We start from the raw sequence: 25,084 nt of genomic DNA, 5'->3' as shown, positions 1-25,084 counted from the left end.
AAACCTATTAAGAAACGACACATTTCAATACCATTTTATTCGTAAAAATATATTACAATAATTGACAGTACTAACCTTCAGTCAGATGCAGTAAGCACCCATCACTTTTAACAGAGGATGAAATAAAGAATAGGAGGGATTTAATGAAAAACAATATAAAATTCATATTTTCACTGACATATGGGATTCCAAAGTGTGTCACTTCTTACACTGCACACCAGTGTAAACACAAAATCCTCTGCTACAGCTAAATTAAAATAGCTTGTTTCTACAATTCAATCTCTGGCCTAAAGAGCAGAGGTCAGAGGTCGGGAGAGAAGGTGCAATAGAACACTTCATGGGGTTTGGCTCTCTTGGGGGGGGGGTCAATAAGTGAAGACTTCTGCCACACAAGAAAAGCTACTGGCAAATAGGTCCAGGGCAGCAGAGAAGTATACAAACAATGATTGCAAACCACATGAGGTCTCTCTTAGAAAGTAACCATACAAAAGAAAATGAATTTCAAAAATAAAATAAAAAACTTAAGTATGAACAGTGTATTATTTGGGCGTTAAATACAAACCATTAGATCACTGTCAGATAATGACACTTTCATTTTGTGCTGAGCAATTCAAGAAAGGATTATGTCAATGTGTGTGGCTGCGGAGCTGAACGTTTCCACTTCAATCCGCACCAAGACCTGTCTGATATGTAATGATGACTGACCACAGTTCAAAAACGAATTATTCACCTGAAATGAGTGTTTCATAACAAAATGCGCAGTGGTAAGCAAACACTACAACAAATAGTTATAGCCTGGTTCCCAGATAAGGATATTGCTAAAGCATAAATGTTATAGCCTGGTTCCCAGATAAGGATATTGCTAAAGCATAAATGTTATAGCCTGGTTCCCAGATAAGGATATTGCTAAAGCATAAATGTATCTTGACAGTCATTATGCAATGTGAAAATGAGATTGCACTAAGGCCAGACTGTTTGGTATGATAACGCAAGAAGTATAAATAGATCTGGCAACCAGGTTAGGTCTTCCAATCTAAGGCAGTCTATTTTATAATTTTGTCAAAAATGTATAAAAACCATTTTTTCCCCCCTGTGGCATAATGTGTAGATGGCTTTAATGTAACAAAATATTGAACAAGGGAAGGGGTCTGAATACTTTCCCAATGCACACCATATGACTATGGATCACATGGTTTAAAAAATAAAACGGATGTTCTGAACTTTGAGATAACATCTATAATATAGCAATATACTAGGTAGGGGGTATAGCAGCAATAGGAATTAGGAAAATAACTACAGGCACACAGCCCACACTCTCACTGTACTAGAAGCACAGACCACTCAGTGCACATGACCTCCTCAAACACCCCCATCAAATGGAAAATGGTTAGGGACAAGAGTTTTTCCTGACCATGTGACCACCTGCCTAACAAAGATTCTGGGCCTTAACTACAACCCAGAGTTTTTCCCAGTACAGGTCACATGGTCTGAATAAGGTAAGAAGGAAAGTGCTCAGGTATGGGTTGGTGAACTTGCCACCCATGTGCTTGACAGTCTACAGTGTTCATACGCAAAAGCTTCATGTGTGTGTGCATGTGTGTGCATGAACGCACACATTTAGGTATCAGTGTTCCAAATTCTCCGTTTCAAATATTAGTTCCTAAGAAGACAGTTATTGTTCAGCCACTATACAATGTCTAGCAACAAAATCCTATCTTTGCTGGATTGACTTTAAACTTCCACTAAGGCATTAAAGTTGGAATCCGTAGCGGTGAAGCGGCAACATCCGTTTGCGTCATGACAACAACAAAGACTTTACTTCAAACAACGGACACTGCATGCGCAGTAGAACAGCACAGTATGTTCATATTTATTTTTAACGATGCCGAATGCTCATTTCCTCAAAACAAAAATAATAACAAATGCGCCTGGGCTGGCACGGTTTGGCACGGTTTGGCACGGTTTGCCTTTGCTCTTTTCTAGCTCTTCAAATGCTAGCAGTTATTAAACAATAATGTGACTAGCTGGTTATTTCAAGTGCGCCAAACAAAAACTGAGAATGAGGAACTGCGTGCAATGCATGTGTAGCATGTCACAAATGAGACTACTTTTGACCCGGTGAGCTTGGGTCAAAAGTAAGAGCACTATATTCTGAACAGGGTGCCATTTGGGACACAGCCTGTGCATTTGGATGTGAAGTAGGGGGCGTTGAGGGACTGCTCAGTCCTCTAGGCCTTGGCAGGTGAAGAAGTCCTCCAGCTCGCTCAGCCTCTCGATGAGCATAATGTCCAGGTCGGAATCGTCGGGCCTCCCCCTCCGGCCCCGGCCCCTGGGGCCCTTCACGCGCAGGGGCAGCAGGTTGGCTCTGGCTTTTCGTTTGCGCGGCAGTGTGAAATCTGGGAAGTCCAGCACGCGCTTCCTCTTCTGGTGGCCGATGCAGACTAGCAATCCGTTCTTCTCCTTGGGCTCCTCGAAGATTGTCTCTAGGCTCCTGGTATGGGAAAACAATATGATAAACCATATACTAAAGAAAATATGAACCATATGATAAAAGAAAATCAAGGGTAAAAATTGCATTTTGAGCATAATGAGAGAAAGACAAAGAGATTCTTCAGTGCCTTAGAGAGGGGTGCACTGGCAGAAAACACATATGGACAATACAAAACATTGGGAACACCTGCTATGTCCACGACAGACTGACCAAGATCCCTTATTGATGTCACTTATTAAATCCACTTCAAATCAGTGCAGATGGAGAGGAGACAGGTTAAATATGTTTCTTTAAGCCTAAACATGGTGTATGTGTGCCATTCAGAGGGTGAATGGGAAAGACTAAATATTTAAGTGCCTTTGAACAGGGTATGGTAGTAGGTGCAAGTTTGAGTGTGTCAAGAACTGCAATGCTGCTGGGTTTTTCATGCTCAACAGTTTCCCATGTGTATCAACATTGGTCCACCACCAAAAGGACATCTAGCCAACTTGACACAACTGTCAACATGGGGCCAGCATCCATAAGGAAAGCTTGACACCTTGTAGAGTCCATGCCCCGACAAATTGAGGCTGTCCTGAGGGCAAAAGGGGGTGAAATGTTTTGCGCCTAATGTTTTGTACACTCAGTGAACGTGTTGTGGCCCTAAAATGGCACACCTGATTCAATTTGTCAACTAATCACCAAGCCCTTGACTAATTGAAACAGGTATTCCTAATGTTTCGTACACTCAGTGTATGTGGCCACCGTGTACATATAAAGTATGTATAAAGTAAGCCAAGCATCAGGTCTAATATCATGAGCCAATGTGGCTGCAAGAGCAGATCTCTGGGCAGCGATAAGAAGTAGACTACAGTAGACATACCCATTTAAAAACAGCCTACTGACTGACAACAAAGTGTTTTAATAAACTGTGCGTTGTCATGTTCAACTTAAGGTACAGTTTGAATAATAAAAATGATGACTGACCTGTTGGGAGTGGGTGATCTATAATTCTTGTTGGTGTAAATCTCCTCCAAGCTAAACTCCTTCTTCTTCAGTCTGATGCAATGTACACACAAATAAAAACATGCGAAACACAGTTGAGACACAGGAGGATAGTTGACCAAACTACTAGTTCGACACAACGGCCCTGTTCAGACGTGTCTTCTAGCTTGACTTAAGAATTTACTATTGTCAATCTGTGTGATCACACGAGCCCCTATAAAATCAACAATCCAATTGTTTTGTTAGTTACTGGTTTTTCCCCTCACCTCTTTGGTTTGGGCAGGCCCATTGGCGTGAGGTTATTGTCTGGTTTAGGAACAGTCTTCCGGATGCGGATCTGGGATACCCTCTTGGAGCGCTGGCCTGGCGGGGCCCCCACAGTCGCCTCATACAGACCTCCCTGCAGAGCCACAGAAAGAAAGAAAGTGAACAAAGTCAGAGAACGAGAAAATATTTTGTATTTTAATAATAGCAAAGAAGACACATGGGAGAGGTACAACTAGCTGGATTGTAAGAGTTTGTACGAAAACAAGGGAAGAGGTGCTTCTTTGAAAAATAATGATGCTCAAAGGGAATGAAAGATACGGTATCTCTCTCCGTGGAGAAAATGAGCATCCTCATTAGTCAACACCGAAATGGTGTTCCCGTTGTCACACAACACTCATCAGGCCCCTTAGGAACAGGGCTAGACTGCAGAGACTGAGATTTGGCTAAAATCTGCTGGTCCCAATACATTGTAAGGATAATACAGAGCATCAGAGATATATTGAGTAGAAGGCTTTGTATAGTACAACCAAACAAAGCCCAGGCGAAGAGTATAGTGTAGGACGTGTACAGTTCCTGGATATGGCAGGCTCACCTCTCTGGATGGGCTGCAGCCATGCCCATGCAGACCTGGGTATTTGACGTTGGCAGTAGCGATGGCAAGACTGGGTACAGGCTCAGGCTGGTTATCCAGACGCATGGTCTTGGCGCTGTGCCCATGGCTGGTTCTGGATTGGGAAAGGGCCCGCTCTGGGGTGAGTCCGACCCTACATCGCTGTGTGGGCGGAGAGGTGAAAGATGTGCTGCTCGGGCAGGACAGGAAGGAGAAAAAAAGTTCAACTGTTAGAAAAAAGTATTTTTGATAAAATTCATAGGTTGTGCACCGGTACAATCATAGTCACGGGAAGCAGGTGTGCTGAAGCACCTGCTCAAAAATCAGAATTAACAAAAAATCTTCATTACAAAAGCAGTAAAGGATGCAATGTACAGTGTACAAAACATTAAAAACATCTTAATATTGATCCCCCCTTTTCCCTTTTCAACAGCCTCAATTCGCCAGGGCATGGACTATACAAGGTGCTGAAAGCGTTCCATAGAGATGCTGGCCCATGTTGACTCCAATGCAGTTGTGTCAAGTTGGCTGGATGTCCTTTGGGTGGTGGACCATTCTTGATACACACAGGGAACTGTTGAGCATGAAAAACCCAGCAGCGTTGCAGTTCTTGACACAAACCGGTGCACCTGGCACCTACTACCATACCCCGTTCAAAGACACAAATCTTTCGTCTTGCCCATTCACCCTCTGAATGACACACATACACAAGCCATGTCACAATTGTGTCAAGGCTTAAAAATCCCCTCATCTACACTGATTGAAGTGGATTTAGCAGGTGACATCAATAAAGGATCATAGCTTTCACCTGGTCAGTCGATGTCATGGAAAGAGCAGGCAATTCCTAATGTTTTGTACACTCGGGTGCCCTGGGCACACAGTGTAGTCTGGCCACATTGATAGTTAATCCAATCAGTTATTACATTGTGTGGTAGATCTGCATTTTAGGGAGATTCAATACGGTCCCACATCTAGACAAAACAGGCATTCATCATACTGAGTGGCGTGTTGCATGTGCTGATCACCTTGCTGATCACCTTAAGCAATAAGGCCAGAGGGGGTGTGGTATATGGCCAATATACCACGGCTAACAGTGGAGGCTCCGAGGAGGAGGATCATCCTCCTCTGTGAAAAAGTTGTGAGACATGAATACATTAGTATAGTATTTTATATGTCCCCAAATAATTTATTAAAATACACTGTTTTGCAATCATAATTTTTTGTTTTTAAATATAACCTTTGTTTAACAAGACAAGTCAGTTAATAAGAACAAATTCTTATTTACAATGATGGCCTACCCCTGCCAAACCCGGACGACGCTGGGCCAATTGTGTGCCGCCCTATGGGACTCCCAATCACGGCCGGATGTGATACAGCCTGGATTCAAACCAGGGACTGTAGTGTCGCCTCTTGCACTGAGATGCTGCGCCACTCGGGAGCCCAGAGGGTCTACAGTAACTTCAACATCACTGTCTGGGCTAGCACCAGGGTGTCCATCTGGTCAGGGTAACATTATGTATTTATAGACCATTTGTGTGTTGGGAGAAAATGTGAACGTGATCAAATTTGGTTTATATTCCAAATTGGGCCGGCTAGGCTGCCTATACGTTTTGGATCCAAAATGATTCCCTGGAATGAATCAATCAACATAGTGATGACAGTTGCATAGGCCTGCATGATGCAAACACACATAAAGCTCAGCCCTGTGAGTTCTATTGTCTATCAGGTTGTTTTCTGTGTCTGGGTAGAGGAAATCCCCATCCTAATCTAGTCTAAATGTAATGTATATGAACAAATGTAAGGTAGCTGCAGTTGGACTAGGTTTTCACTCCCCTCAGAGCCATGACATTTGTTCAGGAGTTTTTTTTAAACCATGTGACCGGATTAGGAAAAACTGGTCCCATCATAGCCCATATAAAACCTTTTTACAACTGATTAATCACTGTCATACCTTATCAGGGTCCAGAGTTTTCCTACTTAGGTTAAAACATAAGGAAAAACTCCAGGTCCCAGGGGGTAAAAATTGCCCCACCGCTCTGGGACCTATGGTGCCACCAGTCTGCTTGCAGTGGTCAGTTATTGTCAGGTATGTGGACGATCAGGGATTTATTCAGGAACATTTCTTGGGATACTTTGATTTGTCAAGTGGGCGAGATGCGTAACCTGTGTTTGACTTTATGAATTTTGAGACGCCTGAGTTTAACCTCCGAGCAACTCGTTGTCCAAACCTACGACGGCGCAGCTGTAAAATAATGTATCTGCTATTTGTATTTACAGCGAAGTCCCCTCCCGTTCCCTGATTAAGAGGTGATGACCACTCCACTCCCATTGGCAACTTTTCCTGACATGAACTGAAGCCACGTCTCATGTGCTCGCTCATCCACTGGCACATTGAATGTTTCCTCTCCAAGCACTGAGTACCTCTATCCATTTTCTCTCATTACTGTATGTTGAGTCAATCACATAGACAAAACACATTACACATCAATGTTACCTTGCTTAGACTAACTCATTCTTAGCTCTTTTGTCTGTGTAGTGTCTTATGTTATTTGTTTTTTGTCTTCTCAGTCAAATCCTGTCCTGCACTGGTCAAGCCTCTGAACACCTCAACTCATGCCTCATTCAAGCACTGCGCTCTTTCCCCATAATATTGTACTATAAACTTCTTTATTAAATGATTTAGGTTAAAATAATTAGTCTGCCGATTTTGACACATTTTGCCTAAACCATGGGTCTCCCATCCTCTTCAATTATTCAAGTCACCAGCCTCCACTGATGGCTAAGGTGCCTTATTGCGATTATAAAACTGGTTACCAACGTTATTAGAGCAGTAAAAATAAAAGTTGTCATAGCCGTGGTATATCAGACTGTATACCATGGGTATCAGCCAATTAGCATTCAGGGATCGAACCACCCAGTTTATAATTCCTGCTAGAGGAAGTATCCCGACAACAAGGCAGAGCATAACTACAAATACAAACAAGAAAAATCAGATGAGTTTCTTCAAAACGCTACCTCTAAATCCCTCATTATCTCAGAGCATCAAGCCATTTTCACAAGTCAATATCACGTTATAGACTGACCTGTGGTCATTGCCCAGGACAGACGGGCCAGTGTAGTCCTTGAGGGGCAGCAGGGGAAGATGCATGTACTTCTTCCGTGACTCCATGATCTGACACACCACAGTCTTCATCTCTGTGGCCGACAGTCTCATGAGGGTAGCAGGGCACTTGTGTCTGAACCAGTGGCGGAAGGAGGTTGGGGAGGAGGCGGCCAGCACAGTGCTCAGACCCCCCTTGGAGATCTTAGAGAAGCCCATCTGGCTGAAGAGGGACATGGGGAACTGACCAGTGGCGCGGAGTAGGCGGGAGAGACCCCGCTGCAGGGTAGAGGTGTCTCCGTTCAGGAGTTTGCTGCAGCAGCGGGAGAAGGTCTGGGCTAGGGACGCCAGCTGCAGGGGGGAAAGAAGCAAGACTGGGCTGCCCAGAATCACCAGTGGCTGCCAGTGGTGCTGCGACGTCTCCTCCTGCAGCTCCAGGAGAGTCATGGCTAGAGCGCCACCAGTGCTGCTAATGCCTTTTAGCTGCCGCTTCTTACAAGAGGGCCGGTCCTTATCCCAGTGGCGCTTGAGCTTGGAGTTGAAGAAGTGCGGGAGGTTCCCCCGTCTGCTTTGACCACCATCCGGTGGTGAGGGGAGCTCCGGAGAGGGGCTGGCAGCTATAAGGTGGTTGGCTGTGTCCGACAGCTGGACAAGGAGGGCCTGGCACTCGTGGTGGGTGGATTGAACACCAACGATGAGAGATTTACAAGAGCCATTTCGGGGAGAGGGGAACTTGGAGGCCACGGAGGTGTCCAGAGAGGGGCTGATAGAATGGAAGGGCAGGAGGGCTTGTTTGTCCTTCTGAGGGTCCATGTAGCCAGTCAATGGTGGAGACCGGGAATACGGCACAGAGACTGAACCTGATGGTGATAGTCGGTCTGGAGATTTAAATTGGGCATGGCACAATGGAGAGTGTTGCTGATTAGTAGGTACGGTTAATCTAAGGGTCTGATTTTCTTGTCCACCGTATGACACCCTTATACTCTCCACAAACCTCTCGTGTTGTTGACTCCACTGCCTCTCATCGGCTGTCTCCCTGCCCACACCAGCCTGCGGTTGGTCCTGTACCTGGGCGGAGAAGCTACCCTTGATGGACATGGCGGCAGTGGAGACGAACTCGCCAACCGGGTGTGCCTTCGCTTCCCTCTTGTTCCGCCTCTTCCTCTCAGGCTTCCGGTCTTTCTCTGCCTCTTTGGAGGACTGCGTGTAGGCCGTGTGGTCAGTGCGAGGTGGACTGGTGATCCTTCGCTGGAAATAAGTTGGAGTTATTCTACCTGTGTGCTCGGACCTAGATGAGCCTACGGTTTTAACGGAATGTACCAACAGAGAGCAAGCTCCTATAGGGCTCAACTGGACCACCTCAGAAAATGCAGCCATAGTGCCACCCTTACTTGGAATTGGACACGTTGGGATCTCAGTGCTTTTGGATTGGCCTTGTGATTGAGTGGGGACGTGTATATGAGGAGGGTGTGGATGTGTCTCCATACTCCCTCTCCTGTTCACTTGAGTGTCCCCAGATTGCACCTTCCAAGAAGGAGATAGAAGGGTCACTTCCTGGCTGTCACTAGACTCTGTGTCCACCAGGGCAGAATTGACCAACCAGGTGGGAGCGTCCTGCCCCTTCTCGCCAGCCAGCTCCATGTCCAGATCCTCAGAATCCGACATGGGGGAGTAGTTTCCCTGTATGCACCACTCTGTGACTGCTTCTTTTCCGACAGAGGATAAGAAGTGCCCCAACTCTGTCCTTTTCATTTCCCCACCAAATCCCTCATTGTGTTCACAGCGCTGGGCCGGACTGTTGCTAGGTGAAAATGTTGTCGCCATCCTCCATTGACATCCAGTGAGGCTCCCCTTGTCTGTTCCAGAGCAGCCCATATTGCATGAAGGGTTTGGACCATGTGGTAACAGCTTGGTGAAGTCCAACTTTTCTTCTTTCAGTGCTCTTGGATCCGTTCCTGTACCAACACAAGAAACCAAAACATTACTACACACCAACAAAATAATATTCAATCAAGTACTTAAACACAGCAGCATCTAGCACACAGACAACAACCTAGCCTTTCATACCCTGTGTGTGTCAGTATGACTTAACGAACAAACGATATAATCCACACATCTTAAAAACACTTAAAAATGACTTTATAACAGGGGAGCAAGCATACACTTTTTAGTGTGGTGCCTTCTAATCTTTAGCGCGTCAACCTCAACTCACCCAGACCATGGAGAGGTGACAAGTCCTGTTTGGTGGTGGCGGTCATCCTTCTCGCCAGCTGGCCCACCTGGGTGTTGAGCAGGGCCAGGCTGTTGCCGTGTTTGATTCCCTGCTCGTAGAGCTCCTCCATCCTCCTCTCCACCACCTGTAGCCGCTGGCACAGGGTGCCCAGGGCACCCGTCAGCAGCCCCTTCATCTCTGCCTGGTGGGGTGCCAGGCAGCGCTCCAGGATGCCCAGCTGCTCACCTGTGGGGCCGGCCGGGGGAGCAGGGCCAGGGGGGCAGCCTTGAAGCGGAGGCGAGGCCCTGGCTGAGGCTCTGGAGGTAGGCTCTGTGTACAGAACACACAGTCACAGATAGGTGAGAGGCTGCGTGGGGACTGGGGAGGTAGGCTGTTTGGTTTGGGTAGCTGAAGGATTTAGTTGCACCGTTTGAGATTTCGCATGGTGGCTAATGACCAAATGGGAACTGCATCTCTAAAACCTTTGCAGTGCTCATATGAAATTCTTAGATTCACTGATTCGCCTCCTTGACTCATTCAATGTCTGTACTATGTAGTGTCATTACTGCTGTTTCTATGCAACAGACTGAGATCAACAATGGTACATTACCTAGTTGTTTTGGATTAACCAAGACATTGCCATTGTTGCCAGGTCTTTGAAAGCCTTGAACCTGAAAATGACAACACACAAGTTTACACATGGGACACACATGCAGAAACATAAGCATACACTAAGAACAAGACACACATTCCAAACCTGGTCTGACACTGGTCTCTCTGCTCTTCTGAAGTCGGCAGAGCCAGCAGTCCCATAGACATGACCTCCTAGACTGGAGACTGAGCCCAAAGCGTTCTGCCTGTGCTCCACCGGGATCTGTTGCTCTCTCCCACCAGAGCTCATCCCAAGATTACCATCTCTAGCTTTGCTCTCTGCTGGTCTGAGAGACATGGTCATCAGAGGTCCTACACAAGCCGCAGCAGTCTTCTGGTCCTTGCTAGTCCCTCTGCACCCTGTGGCCAGTTGTTCATGGTACAACTGGGAAAGAGGGGGGCATGGATTCACCAGACCCATCGATATGGTGCCGGGTATCTGCTGACCACCTCTTGGAACAGCCGGAACAGATGACATCATCATCACATGGGCTGAGGGACCAGTACAGGGAGCAGAAAGGGAACAAGAGTGGTACCTGGGTCAAATTCCAGTTCAGACAATTGTATGGCCAACACAGCATGGCTGATTAACCAAGATATGCCCAGTGATTGAATCTAAGACATTATGATAGCTGAATAGTCAACTTCATGTAATCCAAAATGTCATAAATCGACATTTTAAAATGTCTAAAATAAGATCAGATTTAAATCTTATTATTGCAGGGAACGTAGTGGCCAATACCAAATACATGCAGTCTTATTGCCCAAAGCTGTGTGATACATTCTCTTCATATAGCCATCGTTACCTTACCCCACAAATGATCCTTGATTGCTGCAGCAAGTAAACTGACTCGTTGCACGCACAAGCTATGTTTTGTGGTTTGACAGATCGTACATACAAGCATGAGCAAAACAGACACCAAACATAAATAGCTCTACGAGGCTCGACGTCACGTATACACTTATAACAAGTTAGGGCTGTCCCCGAATCTTGGTCGACCGAGAGTCGTCAGTTCTTTCAACCAATCAATTGGTCCAAATTTTTAAACGTGTATTTTTCCATATATAGTGGAAAAATAGATGCAGATATCATTAACGTTGTAAATTACTATTGTGGAAACGGCAGATTTTTTAAATGGAATATCAACATAGGCGTACAGAGGCCCATTATCAGCAACCATCACTCCTGTATTCCAAAGGCACGTTGTCAGCTAATCCAGGTTTATAATTTTAAAAGGATAATTGATCATTAGAAAACCCTTTTGCATTTATGTTAGCACAGCTGAAAACTGTTGTGCTAATTAAAGCAGCAATAAAACTGGCCTTCTTTAGACTAGTTTAGTATCAGCATGTGGGTTCAATTACAGGCTTAAAATGGCCCGAACAAATAACTTTCTTCTGAAACTTGTCAGTTTATTCTTGTTCTGAGAAATAATGGATATTCCATGCGAGAAATTGCCAAGAAACTGAAGAACTTGTACAATGCTGTGTACTAATCCCTTCACAGAACAGCGCAAACTGGCCCTAACCAGAATAGAAAGCGTGGGAGGCCCCGGTGCACGACTGAGCAAGAGGACAAGTACATTAGAGTGTCTAGTTTAAGAAAAAGACGCCTCACAAGTCCTCAACTGGCAGCTTCATTAATACCCGCAAAATACCTGTCTCAACGCCAACAGTGAAGAGGCGACTCAGGGATGCTCTGTTCCTCTGTCCAGCATCTGTGTTCTTTTGCCCATCTTAATCTTTTCTTTTTATTGGCCAGTTTATTTGCAACTCTGCCAATTGAGGACTCTTTCCATTCTGGTTAGTGCCAGTTTGCTCTGTGTCTGGACACCTGTCTGGAGATACCTGAAAATAGCTGTGCAGAAACGCTCCCCATCCAGGCGTGCCATGCTTGTAGTGTCATACCCAAGAAGACTGAATACTTCCCTAATGTGATATTTCCGTTTTTAAAAAACTGTTTTTGCTTTGTTATTATGGGGTATTGTGTTTGGATTTATGAGTAACATTTTTTATTTAATCAATTTTAGAATAAGGCTGTAACGTAACAAAATGTTGAAAAAGTAAAGTGGTCTGAATACTTTTCTGATGCTTTAAGCACTGCCATTCAAAATTAAGACACAAATGACTAGAAGGGAGCCAGAGATTAATATAACCTAACCAGAAGAATACAAAAAAATGTTGCAGACCGACACCCCCTCCTCCCGCTGCTGCTGGCCTCGTGAAGTTGTCGGTAATAGGATACAGGCAACATCAGAGGCCGGCAACCTTTTCCATTTGGAGTGCCAAGTTATTGTACCATTTCTACTGTCAGTTTTCATAATGTCTTCATATCTCAAAATCAATGTCGTGGTTAACCAAATTTTAACTGAATGAAAATGATACAAATCTAAAAGGTAACTTCTATTACCATTGCCAATATGCACAAATAACCTACATAAAGCCTAAAAATAAAAACATTACAGGCCAGAAAATATCCTGATAAAAATAAATATCCTATAAAATCACATGGGTTATGCATGGCCTGTCTGCAAGGAACTATAAACTTGGTCTGGCCTGAAGCTCATGCTAGCAAACTTGCAACATTGTATAAAATATTATGGGCCCTCAAGAGTTTCCTGTGCCAGTGAGCTCCAGACAGACAGACACAGCTGTAAGCTATTTGCGCAAGAGATAAGAAGTAATCAGGTAGGCCTATTTTATGATGTTTCCACTGGGTCAGAGCATTACATTACCCCCCTTTCATCCGGAGTGGTTATTGAAAGGGAGAGAGCTGGACATTTTTCAAATTGGCTAAGTTGATGAACTATTGTTGTTTTCAATGGATGTAAAAACATACTTTATTTACTTGCTGTTTTAGGCAAAGAAAAAATGTGCTTTAAAAAGCTCCACAGTGATGTTGAGTTAAGACAATCAGAAATAGTATCAGATCCCCAAATGGGCCCATTTTATAGGCCTACATTTCCACGCTGCCAAGAAGCCTAGGCATACTTCTTTGCGTAATCAGGTGCGTGTCCATACTCAAGATCGACACGATCGCTCCAAACAAAAGACAATTAATAAATTGACAACTTGTAAATGGAATGAACCAAATATTTTTTCTCACAAGTGTAGCCTAGGTTGTGCGATCTGAAAACATGCCCACTTCTACAACGGTAAGACAAATAATATATTGAATGCGTTAACAGAAGTTACTGTAACCAAACAAACATTGTAGATTAGAAATTATGGTAATTAAATGGTAAATGTACTGCTGATGAGCCATCCCCGCAGCCTCTGCAATGGATTTGTCCACTCAGTCAGGCATGAATCAGACAAGTATCTTGTATGCCAAAATTTATTTGTATATATTTGCCACTGCGCGACAAAAAAAAAAAATCTTGGTTGACCAACAGCCTATCGACCAAACAATCGACTAAATGGGGTCAGCCCTACATTAAGGACAGTTATTTTAACAGTAATGTTCTGTCTTAGGGTATTGCATAGAAGAAGTGTGCAAGATTAGTACTCGGTAGGGATGCACGATATAGAAAATCAGAATCGGACGATATTAGCAAAAAATGCCAAAATCGGCCTGATGTCTAGTTTAACGTCGATGTGCAAAACCGATGTCAAAGTTGATGTGCGTACCTATATAACGTAGGTAGATGACGTAATGACACCACGAAAAATATAGCGCTACACGCGCAACACAGCATTCCTAACCTATCCCACAACGTGGCTTGAGCAGTCAAGTCGAGCAGTGATTTGAAAGAGTAAGAACATTTCAGCGAGACAACGCGAAGGCCAAAACCATTAATGGCAAGATAACGGAATTCATTGCCCTTGACAATCAACTGTTCTGTCGTGGATCATGTTGGCTTTCGCCGACTGGTCGAACACCAGAACACACCGGTGCTATTTTTCAGATGTTGCCCTACCGGAGTTACACAGTATTGTTGAAACTCAAATCCATGAGCTAACGTTACTTGCTATGGGCGTCACTGCTATTAGCTTCACGACTAACATTTGGACCAGCAATGTCAGCCCCATGAGCATTAGGAGTCTGACAGCACAGTGGGTCTACGAGAATTCCCGTCTGAGGAAAGATTTATTGCATGCTCAAGAATCTGCTAGTTCTCATACTGCTGCGGCCATTTCAATGGCATTTGAGAACATTTTTGAAACATGAGCACTACTTTTATTAAATTTGTTCATTTCACTGTTATTTAACCAGGTAGGCCAGTTGAGAACAAGTTCTCATTTACAACTGCGACCTGGCCAAGATAAAGCAAAGCAGTACGGCACAAACAGAGTTACACATGGGATAAACAAACATACAGTCAATTACACAACATAAAAGGTTATACAGTGTGTGTGCAAATGTAGTAAGATTAGGGAGGTAACGCAAGAAATAGGCTATAGTGGTGAAATAATTACAATTTAGCAATTAAACACTGGAGTAATAGATGTGCAGAAGATGAGTGTGCAAGTAGAGATGCTGGGGTGCAAAAGAGCAAAAAAGATAATTTTTGCAATTCGTTCCAGTCATTGGCAGCAGAGAACTGGAAGGAAAGGCAGCCAAAGGAAGAGTTTGACTTTTCAGACGCCGAGCGATGCCTAAGAAAGTACTAAATCCAATTGTTTGACGCTACCCTCACCTCCTCCAATCTAATTCAAAGATGGGAGTCCCCGACTGTGCACTCGTGTGGCACAATGTCGGCTTTAGACCAGTACTTCCCAACCCCCTCCTCTGGGAACATTAGGCGTTTCACATGCTTGTTGTAGCCCTGAATTGGCACGTTTCAATTAGTCAAGGTCTGGTGATAGTTGACTAATTGAATCAGGTGTGCCAGTTTAGGGCTACAACGTGTACACTGAGTATAACATTAGCTTCGTAATATTGAGTTGCATTGCCTTTTGCCCTCAGAACAGCAACAAATTTGTCAGGGCATGGACTCTACAAGGTGTCGAAAGCGATCCACAGGGATGCTGGCCCATGTTAACTCCAAGGCTTCCCACTAGAGTTTGGCCGATTTCAAGTTTTCATAACAATCGGTAATCGCCATTTTTGGACGCCGATTGATTTGGCTGATTACATTACATGGCAGGCTGACCACCTGTTACGCGAGTGCAGCAAGGAGCTAAGGTAAGTTGCTAGCTATTAAACTTATCTTATAAAAAAAGCATCTTCACATAATCACTAGTTAACTACACATGGTTGATGATATTACTAGGTTAACTAGCTTGTCCTGTGTTGCACATAATCAATGCGGTGCCTTTTAATTTATCATCGAATCACAGCCTACTTCACCAAACGGGTGATTATTTAATTGCATGACCTAGCCATAAACGCCTTTCTTAAAGTCAATACACAGAAGTACATTTTTTTAAACCTGCATATTTAGTTAAAGAAATTCATGTCAGCAGGCAATATTAATATCTGGCACGCAGAGTCGTGGTAAATGCAACAGTTTGGGCCACCTGGCTCGTTGCAAACTAATTTGCCAGAATTTTACACAATTATGACATACCATTGGTTGTGGAATGTAATATTTAGACTTAGGGTTGCCACCCGTTTGATAAAATACGGAAGGGTTCCGTATGTCACTGAAAGAATAAATGTTTTGTTTTTCGAAATTATAGTTTCCGGATTTGACCATATTAATGACCTAAGGCCCAGTCCTAGACAGGTTAACTAAATATGCAGGTTTACAAATATATACTTGTGTATTGATTTTAAAGAAAGGCATTGATGTTTATGGTTAGGTACACATTGGAGCAACGATACGCACCACATCGATTATATGCAACGCAGGACACGCTAGATAAACTAGTAATATCATCAACCATGTGTAGTTAACTAGTGATTATGATTGATTGTTTTTTTACAAGATAAGTTTAATGCTAGCTAGCAACTTACCTTGGCTTACTGCATTCGCGTAACAGGCAGTGGAGTGCTCGTGGAGTGCAATGAGAGGCAGGTGGTTAGAGCGTTGGACTAGTTAACTGTAAGGTTACAAGATTGAATCCCCCGAGCTGACAATGTAAAAGTCTGTCGTTCTGCCCCTGAACGAGGCAGTTAACCCACCGTTCCTAGGCAGTCATTGAAAATAAGAATATGTTCTTAACAGACTTGCCTAGATAAATAAAGGTGACAAAAAAACAAAAAAGAAATCGGCCAAATCGGTGTCCAAAAATAACGATTTCCGATTGATATGAAAACGTTAAATCGGCCATTCCGATTAATCGTCGACTTCTAATAGAGAGAAATAGTCCTATAATAACTACAACCTAAAACTTCTTAACTGGGAATATTGAAGAACTGGGAATATTGAACCACCAGCTTTTTCATATGTTCTGAGCAAGGAACTTAAACATTAGCTTTGGCACATATTGCAATTTTAATTTCTTCTCCAACACTTTTTGCATTATTTAAACCAAATTGAGCATGTTTCATTATTATTTGAGACTAAATAGATTTTTGGAATTTATATTAAGTTAATACTGAATGAACACTTGTTTGTTGTAATTGTCATTATTACACACACACACACACACACACACACACACGTCTGATTAATAGGCTTTTTTGGTCCTCCAATAATCGGTATCGGTGTTGAAAAAACTTTTTCGGTCGACCTCTACTTCCCACAGTTGTGTCAAATTGGCTGGATGTCCTTTGGGTGGTGGACCATTCTTGATACACACGGGAAACTGTTGAGTGTGAAAAACCTATCAGCGATGCAGTTCTTCGCACCTACTACCATAACGAGTTCAAAGGCACGTCATCTCTTAAGGATTAGCCGCCTTAAATCTCATCTTGCCCAGTCACCCTCTGAATGGCACACATACACAATCCATGTCTTAGGGCTTAAAAATCCTTCTTTAACCGCTCTGTCTCACATTCATCTACACTGATTGAAGTGGATTTAACACGTGACATCAAGGGATCATAGCTTTCACCTGGATTCACTTGGACGATACATCGGAGATTTTTAAAAAAGACGAAGTACTGGAAACAATAGAACACTATGAAAAATCTGGGAAACCAGGCCTAGTATTCATAGCTGATTTTGAAAAAGGCTTTTGATAAAGTACAATTGGAATTTATATATAAATGCCTGAATCACAATGGGTGAAAGTTACATAGTAATCCTAGGTGTAAAATATAAAATGGCTACTTCTCAGGAAGTATTAAACTGCAAAGAGGAGTAAAACAAGGTTGTCCACTATCGGCATATCTATTTGAATGGCAATTGAAATATTAGCTATTTAAAAATAAAAAAATAATCAGATCCAACAATATCAAGGGGCTAGAAATCCAGGTCTTAAGGGGTACACTGATGATTCAGGTTCTTTTAAATCCACAATTTGTATCCCTCCACAGCCTCAGAGGATGTAGATATTTTTTTAACCTCTCTGGATTACAATCTAACTATGATAAAAGTGTACTATATCACAGTGGATTACATTTTTTTTTTAAAACTACATTACCGTGTAGTTCACCAATAAAATGGTCTGGATGTGATGTGGACATAACAGTTGAAGTCAGAAGATCACATACACCTTAGCCAAATACATTTAAACTCAGTTTTTCACAATTCCTGGCATTAATCCAAGTAAATATTCCCTGTGTTAGGTCAGTTAGGATGACCACTTTATTTTAAGAATGTGAAATGTCAGAATATTAGGAGAGAATGATTTATTTCAGCTTTTATTTCTTTCATCACATTCCCAGTGGGTCAGAAGGTTACATACACTAATTTAGTAATTGGTAGCATTGCCTTTAAATTGTTCACCTTGGGTCAAACGTGTGTAGCATTCCACAAGCTTCCCACAATAAGTTGGGTGAATTTTGGCCCATTCCTCCTGACAGAGCTGGTGTAACGGAGTCAGGTTTGTAGGCCTCCTCGCTCGCACACGCTTTTTCAGTTCTGCCCACAAATTTTCTTCAGGATTGAGCTCAGGGCTTTGTGATGGCCACTCCAATACCTTGACTGTTGTCCTTAAGCCATTTTGCCACAAATTTGGAAGTATGCTTGGGGTCATTGTCCATTTGGAAGACCCATTTGCGACCAAGCTTTAACTTCCTGACTGATTTCTTGAGATGTTGCTTCAAAATATCCACAATTTTCCAGCTCATGATGCCATCTATTTTGTGAAGTGCACCAGTCCCTCCTGAAGTAAAGCACCCCCACAACATGATGCTGCCACCCACGTGCTTCATGGTTGGGATGGTGTTCTTCGGTTTGCAAGCCTCCCCCTTTTTCCTCCAAACATAACGATGGTCGTTATGGCCAAACAGTTCTATTTTTGTTTCATCAGACCAGAGGGCATTTCTCCAAAAAGTATGATCTTCGTCCCCATGTGCAGTTGCAAACCATAGTCTGGCTTTTTTTAATGGTGGTTTTGGAGCAGTGGCTTCTTCCTTGCTGATCGGCCTTTCAGGTTATGACAATGTAGGACTCGTTTTACTGTGGATATAGATACTTTTGTACCGGTTTTCTCCAGCATCTTCACAAGGTCCTTTGCTGTTGTTCTGGAACTGATTTGCACTTTTCACACCAAATTACATTCATCTCTCGGAGACAGAAAGCGTCTCCTTCCTGAGCGGTATTACGGCTGCGTGGTCCCATGGTGTTTATACTTGCGTACTATTGTTTGTACAGGTGAATGTGGTACCTTTGTGTTTGGAAATTGCTCCCAAGGATGAACCAGACTTGTGGAGCTCTACAATTTTTCCCCCTGAGATATTCGCTGATTTCTTTTGATTTTCCCATGATGTCAAGCAAAGAGGCACTGAGTTTGAAGGTAGGCCTTCAAACTCAATTCACTCAAATGAGGTCAATTAGCCTATCAGAAAATTCTAAAGCCATGTCATCATTTTCTGGAATTTTCCAAGCTGTTTAAAGGCACAGTCAACTTAGTGTATGTATACTTCTGACACACTGGAATTGTGATGCAGTGAATTATAAGTTAAATAATTTGTCTGTAAACAATTGTTGGAAAAATGACTTGTGTCATGCACACAGTAGATGTCCTAACCGAATTGCCAAATCTATAGTTTGTTAACAAGAAATTTGCGGAGTGGTTGGAAAACAAGTTAATGACTCCAACATAAGTGCATGTAAACTTCCGACTTCAACTGTACATTTAAATGGTATTAATATTAATTCCCATATATTCCCATGGAAAGTTTCCACCTCTGAATATTCCCCAAAATGTGCAAACCTAGTCGAAAGAACAGACAACTCTCGGTTGGCCAAGATTATTATATATTTGTTTAAGTCGGGGACAGCCTTAACCGCTACACACAGCCTACACCGTTGTCACCATATTAGCTAACGTCATAGTAAACATAGCTGCTAGAACTAACACGTTAATAAACCCAAACCCGCTGCAATCACAGAGTACAACGTACAGCAAGCTGTTACACCACCGGGCCCCGATGGCAATAAATTGATAAAACTGAAAGCTTACAGAGATTTGAAAGAGTTCCCGTGTTGGACAGCCTAAACCAGCTAGCTAACATAAATAGCATTCCTCTCTGTTTGACCCAGGTGTTTGAGTAGGCTAAATAAGCTAGCTGCATTGGATGAACAAAAATACAATTAAATATAGCTCTCTCCCTCTGCTGCTTCCCCTTAATTGTAAAGAAATTAATTTGTAAAAGTGTTCAACTATTGTCTCTCTCTCCCCGAGTGAACTACTCACCACTCTCTCTCTCCCCGAGTGAACTACTCACCACTCTCTCTCTCCCCGAGTGAACTACTCACCACTCTCTCTCTCCCCGAGTGAACTACTCACCACTCTCTCTCTCCCCGAGTGAACTACTCACCACTCTCTCTCTCCCGAGTGAACTACTCACCACTCTCTCTGAGTGAACTACTCACCACTCTCTCTCTCCCCGAGTGAACTACTCACCACTCTCTCTCTCCCCGAGTGAACTACTCACCACTCTCTCTCTCCCTGAGTGAACTACTCACCACTCTCTCTCTCCACCACTGAGTGAACTACTCACCACTCTCTCTCTCCCTGAGTGAACTACTCACCACTCTCTCTCCCCCCTGAGTGAACTACTCTCCTCTCCCTGAGTGAACTACTCACCAGTGAACTACTCACCACTCTCCCCCCTGAGTGAACTACTCACCACTCTCTCCCCCTGAGTGAACTACTCACCACTCTCTCTCCCCCTGAGTGAACTACTCACCACTCTCTTTCCCCCTGAGTGAACTACTCACCACTCTCTCTCCCTGAGTGAACTACTCACCATATGTTTTACACTGCAGTGTTAAGCTAGCTGTAGCTTATGCTTTCAGTACTAGATAAATGATCTGATCCTTTGATTAGGTGGACAACATGTCAGTTACTACTGCAAGAGTGCTGACAGGTTGAAGGACGTCCTCCGGAAGTCGTCATAATTAGTATCCAGATTTTCATAGTCATACAGTCCTTCTCTCAACCTGGGATTTACGGTATTACTGGCTTAGTACACATGCGCCAAAAAATGCAAAAAAGCCCATTACCTGAATGCTAACAAAATTAGTACAAATAATAGCTAATTTCCTGAGGCTGCTAGCTAAATACGCAAGTACAAAGGAAAATAAACTATTTGCAAAGACAGGCAATCCAGCTCATGAAGTTATACATTTAGGTAGGTGTTACCGAATGTCGTTTTTGGTGAGTTTGGACACGTTCACAAGCGAATGTGAACGAGAGACATTGTGCAAATGAACAAAGTTTTGACTCATGCAGTACTGTCTCTTCAGCAGCATGTCTACATGCTGTGTCTGTGTGGAGTCTGGAGTCACTAGGGCAACGGACCTGCCTGCTAGGAGAGGAGGGAGCAGATGGGCTGAAGAGAGGAGAGAACTTGCCTAGTTAAATAAAATAAAAAAATGTAAAGAGAAATACAAGGAAATCAAGATAACAGTGGCAGCTGTACAAATAACTAATCCAAAGGGCTTTGAGTTCTCAAACATGGCAGAAAGCTAACACAATATGATGCCCAATCACCTTATTAATGCAGCCACTTACTTAGATAACAAGTTAAACTAGGGGTCGTGTTAACGCATAATTCCGTGTTTTTTCACACAGGAAAAAAGATACACAAGAAATATCTTGCTGCATTTTGTAAACGCAGATCTAAAATTGTTATTTTTATCATTTCTGCTGGGCGTCAGACCAATTTTGTGCTTCAGTTGCACTTTCCCACTCAGATGAAAATTCACTAATGGCCATTCTATCAGCACACAGTTCTCCGACCGGTGTGGTTTATTATCTGCAGTACTTTTCTTGTGTAGCCAAACTATTTTTCTCCGCTACAATGCTAGATTGACTTTAAAACAAAACATTAGGAATTGTAGCTGGCTACATTCTATGAAAGGCCTAAACATTAGAAATAATGATGGCCATGAATCGTTTTTGCAAAAAATACCTTGCTTTTTCATTTTGAGTTAATTTACTTGAGGCTGCCAGCAAAATTGTGTTGCTGTCATCTGATGAAAATGAAGCCATCTTCTGCCGAATGTGTTGCACTAATGTATTTTGACAGTAAAACTATAGTTGTACTTCCCTGATCACTCTATTGAAGCAAAGCACTTGACTTTCAATATAAAACGCGACCCCTGTAAATACACAGCAGGAGTCACCTGCTCCAGCTTCCTCTTGTGCTATTTTATACAAACACATGACTGGCTCAACTGTACAACTAAGTAAGATTTATAATGTAAAATGTGACAGGTGAAATAAGAACACAATCTTCTTTTATCCCCTAAGCACAAGTTGACTGCAGTCATTTACTTGGATTTCAAAAAATATTCAAACGTATTGAAAAACATAAGAAATAGTTTCAATGATATTGACTATTGAAAAACCATCCCGTGGACATTTCCAAATACCCCGGTATATACACACCGCCCAAGCAATGTCCTTCCCTTCCTCCTCTGAGGAGCCTCCACTGGATCACTTGACTTGTATCTGCTCTGTGAGTTAACGTTAGACTGCAATGCTGTAGAGGATGAGTAATTTGTTTGCCCCCAGTAACTCTGGTATGTACAGTGTTGTATCCTTTACTTTTCCCCCTTATATAGTAGTTTCTGTAAAGCGATGTTTCATCTTTTGAATGAATGGTTCAATACCTGAGATTTTTGTAGCTATTCAATGTTCGGAACCACAATGTTGTTGAAATGTGTATGCTAAAAATGAGTGGCCGTGCCAGTTCCTGGATCCATAACCACAGAAACTGGGGCGCAGCCCGTAGCTGCCCACTAGCAACCAAACTATTTAGTGCTAGGTATCAACTGCCAATCCAGAAGGGGCTGTAGTGAGCTTCAATTGGTCAAGCGTGCCGCAATCAATGTGGTATATTCGCATAAAGATTGTGTGTGTACCACCCAATGTTGTGAATGATACATATTCCTGTCATAGTCACCAGTCAACTCCATTACACTCATAAGTTACTTCAACCAGTGGATACTAGCGATGGCTAGCTATTCTACCTGAGTGTTAGCACGCTAATAGAAAACCTAATAGCACACAAAAAGGTATATTTTCTCAAGGGGAATGTAGTAGTTTGCTGGAGTGAATCTCTGAGCTGACATGGTAAAAATCTGTCCTTCTGCATCTGAGCAAGACCGTAACCCCACTGTTCCCCGGGCGCCAAAGACGTGGATGTCGATGAAGGCAGCCCCCCCGCACCTCTCTGATTCAGATGGGTTGGGTTAAATGCAGAAGACACATTTCAGTTGAATGTATTCAGGTTGTACAACTGACAAGTTATCCCCTTTCCCTAGTTTGATAACGACATCACCAAAGTATGTTTTATCAGACATTTCAAACATTCCCAGCTAATGAGAAAACAGTCATGGTATTTCAGTTAGGATAATGAACAAGGCAACCTTGGGGCTAATTTGTATGGGCACCAATGGCCGATTGAGGGACTTTTGAATCCGTATCCCAGTATGGCCCACGTGACCGCCACTCCGTGAGGGGCTATGCTTGCGTTGCCCAACAGTCCCCCGGCCCACTTCGCTCATTGAAATAAATAAGACTGTTGTTTCATCGCCCCAAACGTGCTCTACGGATCTTGGCTGGTACATTTCATGTTAACTACTAGCAAAAATGTGGATAACCATGCTAGCACTGCCCTCATGTGGGTTCTAACAAGTTACCTAGCACTACCTATTATGCTTGCTATCAACAGTAAATTCAGTAAGGCATGGAAGCTATAACTTTGATTGGTCAATCGCGCTGTGATGTCATGGAGTATTTCATAAAGTTCAGCTTTACCCAACTTTGGTCCGACGCATAGATAATGATAGCGAAAGCATCCCTATATAGTTACTTTTATGCCATCTCTGAGCGCACTGGCAGATCCATTTTTAAGTAGTCAATAATGTTCACGATTGGCTGACCCATCCTGATGATCCAGTTGCACATGACTCCAACAGGGTGATCAGGAGGGGTCAACCCATAAAGTTTAAAGTCCCACCCAGTTGACTACATTAAAATGGTGGAAGCCCTCAATGGCACTGCCCTTGCTAAAACAGCCTTTGGGCCTCTATCATTCTCTATGATCCCACCCTGTTCATGTACCCTCGCCTCCCTCTATCGTGTTCAGTGAAGAGGTACCGATAGACCCGGTTTATTTATACATTTCATAATGAATAAAAAGGTGTCTAAATGTGGGTTACGCACATAAAGTCCATTGAAAATATACAATTGTGGAAACACTGAATACACTCTACAATAGTACGACTGGCTACACTTTGTATATTATAGCTACAAATTAGTTTAACCAGTATCTGGGTTTACATGAGACGTTGAATATGGCGATTATCCTTTAAACCCAGGAAGCAGCCATTCAACTTGGCATTCACCAGATTTCAAGTTGAATAATGTCACATTACATTTTGTACTTTTTCTCCGCAACTATCGTTATTATTGCCGCCACGGCCAGTATGTGCTTCTAAAAAAAGGTGTAGATAAAAAGATACATGCAACCGAAAAATTGAGAATCGCCATATTCAATGTCTCCTGTAAACACAGATTCTGGTTCACAATGCGATCAAAACGATGTCGAATGGCACGTGCTACACGCCTCTCCTTATGTTCAAGCATTTTAGCCGGCAGGTTTAGAAAATTGTAAATATAACTTACCCTACCTCGGCCGGAGCTCTGCGCCCGCGGTGAATATTTGGCTTTATCAAGCGTTCCCTACAAATTCATAGATAAGTCCAGTTTGCTGTTCCATCCCGTAAAGACTTCATTAGTTCGCTAACCGCTGCGCATACGGTGGAAAGCGGCTCGTCGGACAGGAGAAAGGCAGGTTATTACATTTCAGAACCGAACCCCTTATAAGCCAGTTCAAGACGTCTGTTTAATATATCTAGATGACCTTATACCTGTATTTGGCAATGTTTGTTGGCAAAAAAATACATATTTGTTTACGAAAAAATAACTAAATTAGTCTCGGTTCAGGGCGAGACAATTGACAGGATTGGATTCTAACTTCCTTACGAACGACTCAGCCATTGGCGGAGAACAACGGGCTCGAGCACTCTTCTCCTATTGGTGCATCGATGAGACATTGCATTATGGGTTACCAAGATATTCACGTAAATATACAGTAGACATAGGCAGTTTGCCTATATAATGTGGCCCAGTGGTCACTAACCATTTTTGAGCCGCGAGTCAAAATGCAGGACAAGATCTACAGCTCAGATGTAAAAATATAAATAAATAAAAACGTCTTAAAAAGTATAAGCCTATGCAACGTTAACCTAT

General features: G+C 42.9%; 1 protein-coding gene across 3 annotated transcripts; it reads right to left on the bottom strand.

Annotated features, from left to right (window-relative positions):
* On the bottom strand, positions 1-24,846 carry LOC112230793. Of its 3 annotated transcripts, none has more exons than XM_024397099.2 (9): positions 24,458-24,846; positions 10,413-10,807; positions 10,275-10,335; positions 9,665-9,994; positions 7,436-9,407; positions 4,335-4,542; positions 3,742-3,875; positions 3,458-3,529; positions 1-2,491 (listed from the first exon to the last, which is right to left on the bottom strand). In XM_024397099.2, exons 2-9 carry the CDS (start codon positions 10,797-10,799, stop codon positions 2,221-2,223), a joined length of 3,435 nt encoding a protein of 1,144 aa, XP_024252867.1. In that variant the 5' UTR covers positions 10,800-10,807; positions 24,458-24,846; the 3' UTR covers positions 1-2,220. The 3 variants fall into 3 exon arrangements, with proteins under 3 accessions (XP_024252867.1, XP_024252869.1, XP_024252868.1); XM_024397101.2 differs by having other exon boundaries at positions 10,422-10,807; XM_024397100.2 differs by having other exon boundaries at positions 24,463-24,846.
* Positions 24,847-25,084: the final 238 nt, after the last annotated feature.

Source organism: Oncorhynchus tshawytscha, linkage group LG33 (assembly GCF_018296145.1).
Source record: "Oncorhynchus tshawytscha isolate Ot180627B linkage group LG33, Otsh_v2.0, whole genome shotgun sequence".
Lineage (NCBI taxonomy): Eukaryota > Metazoa > Chordata > Actinopteri > Salmoniformes > Salmonidae > Oncorhynchus > Oncorhynchus tshawytscha.
The sequence above is the reverse complement of the archived record's forward strand: the minus strand, read 5'-3'. Positions and strand labels throughout refer to the sequence as shown.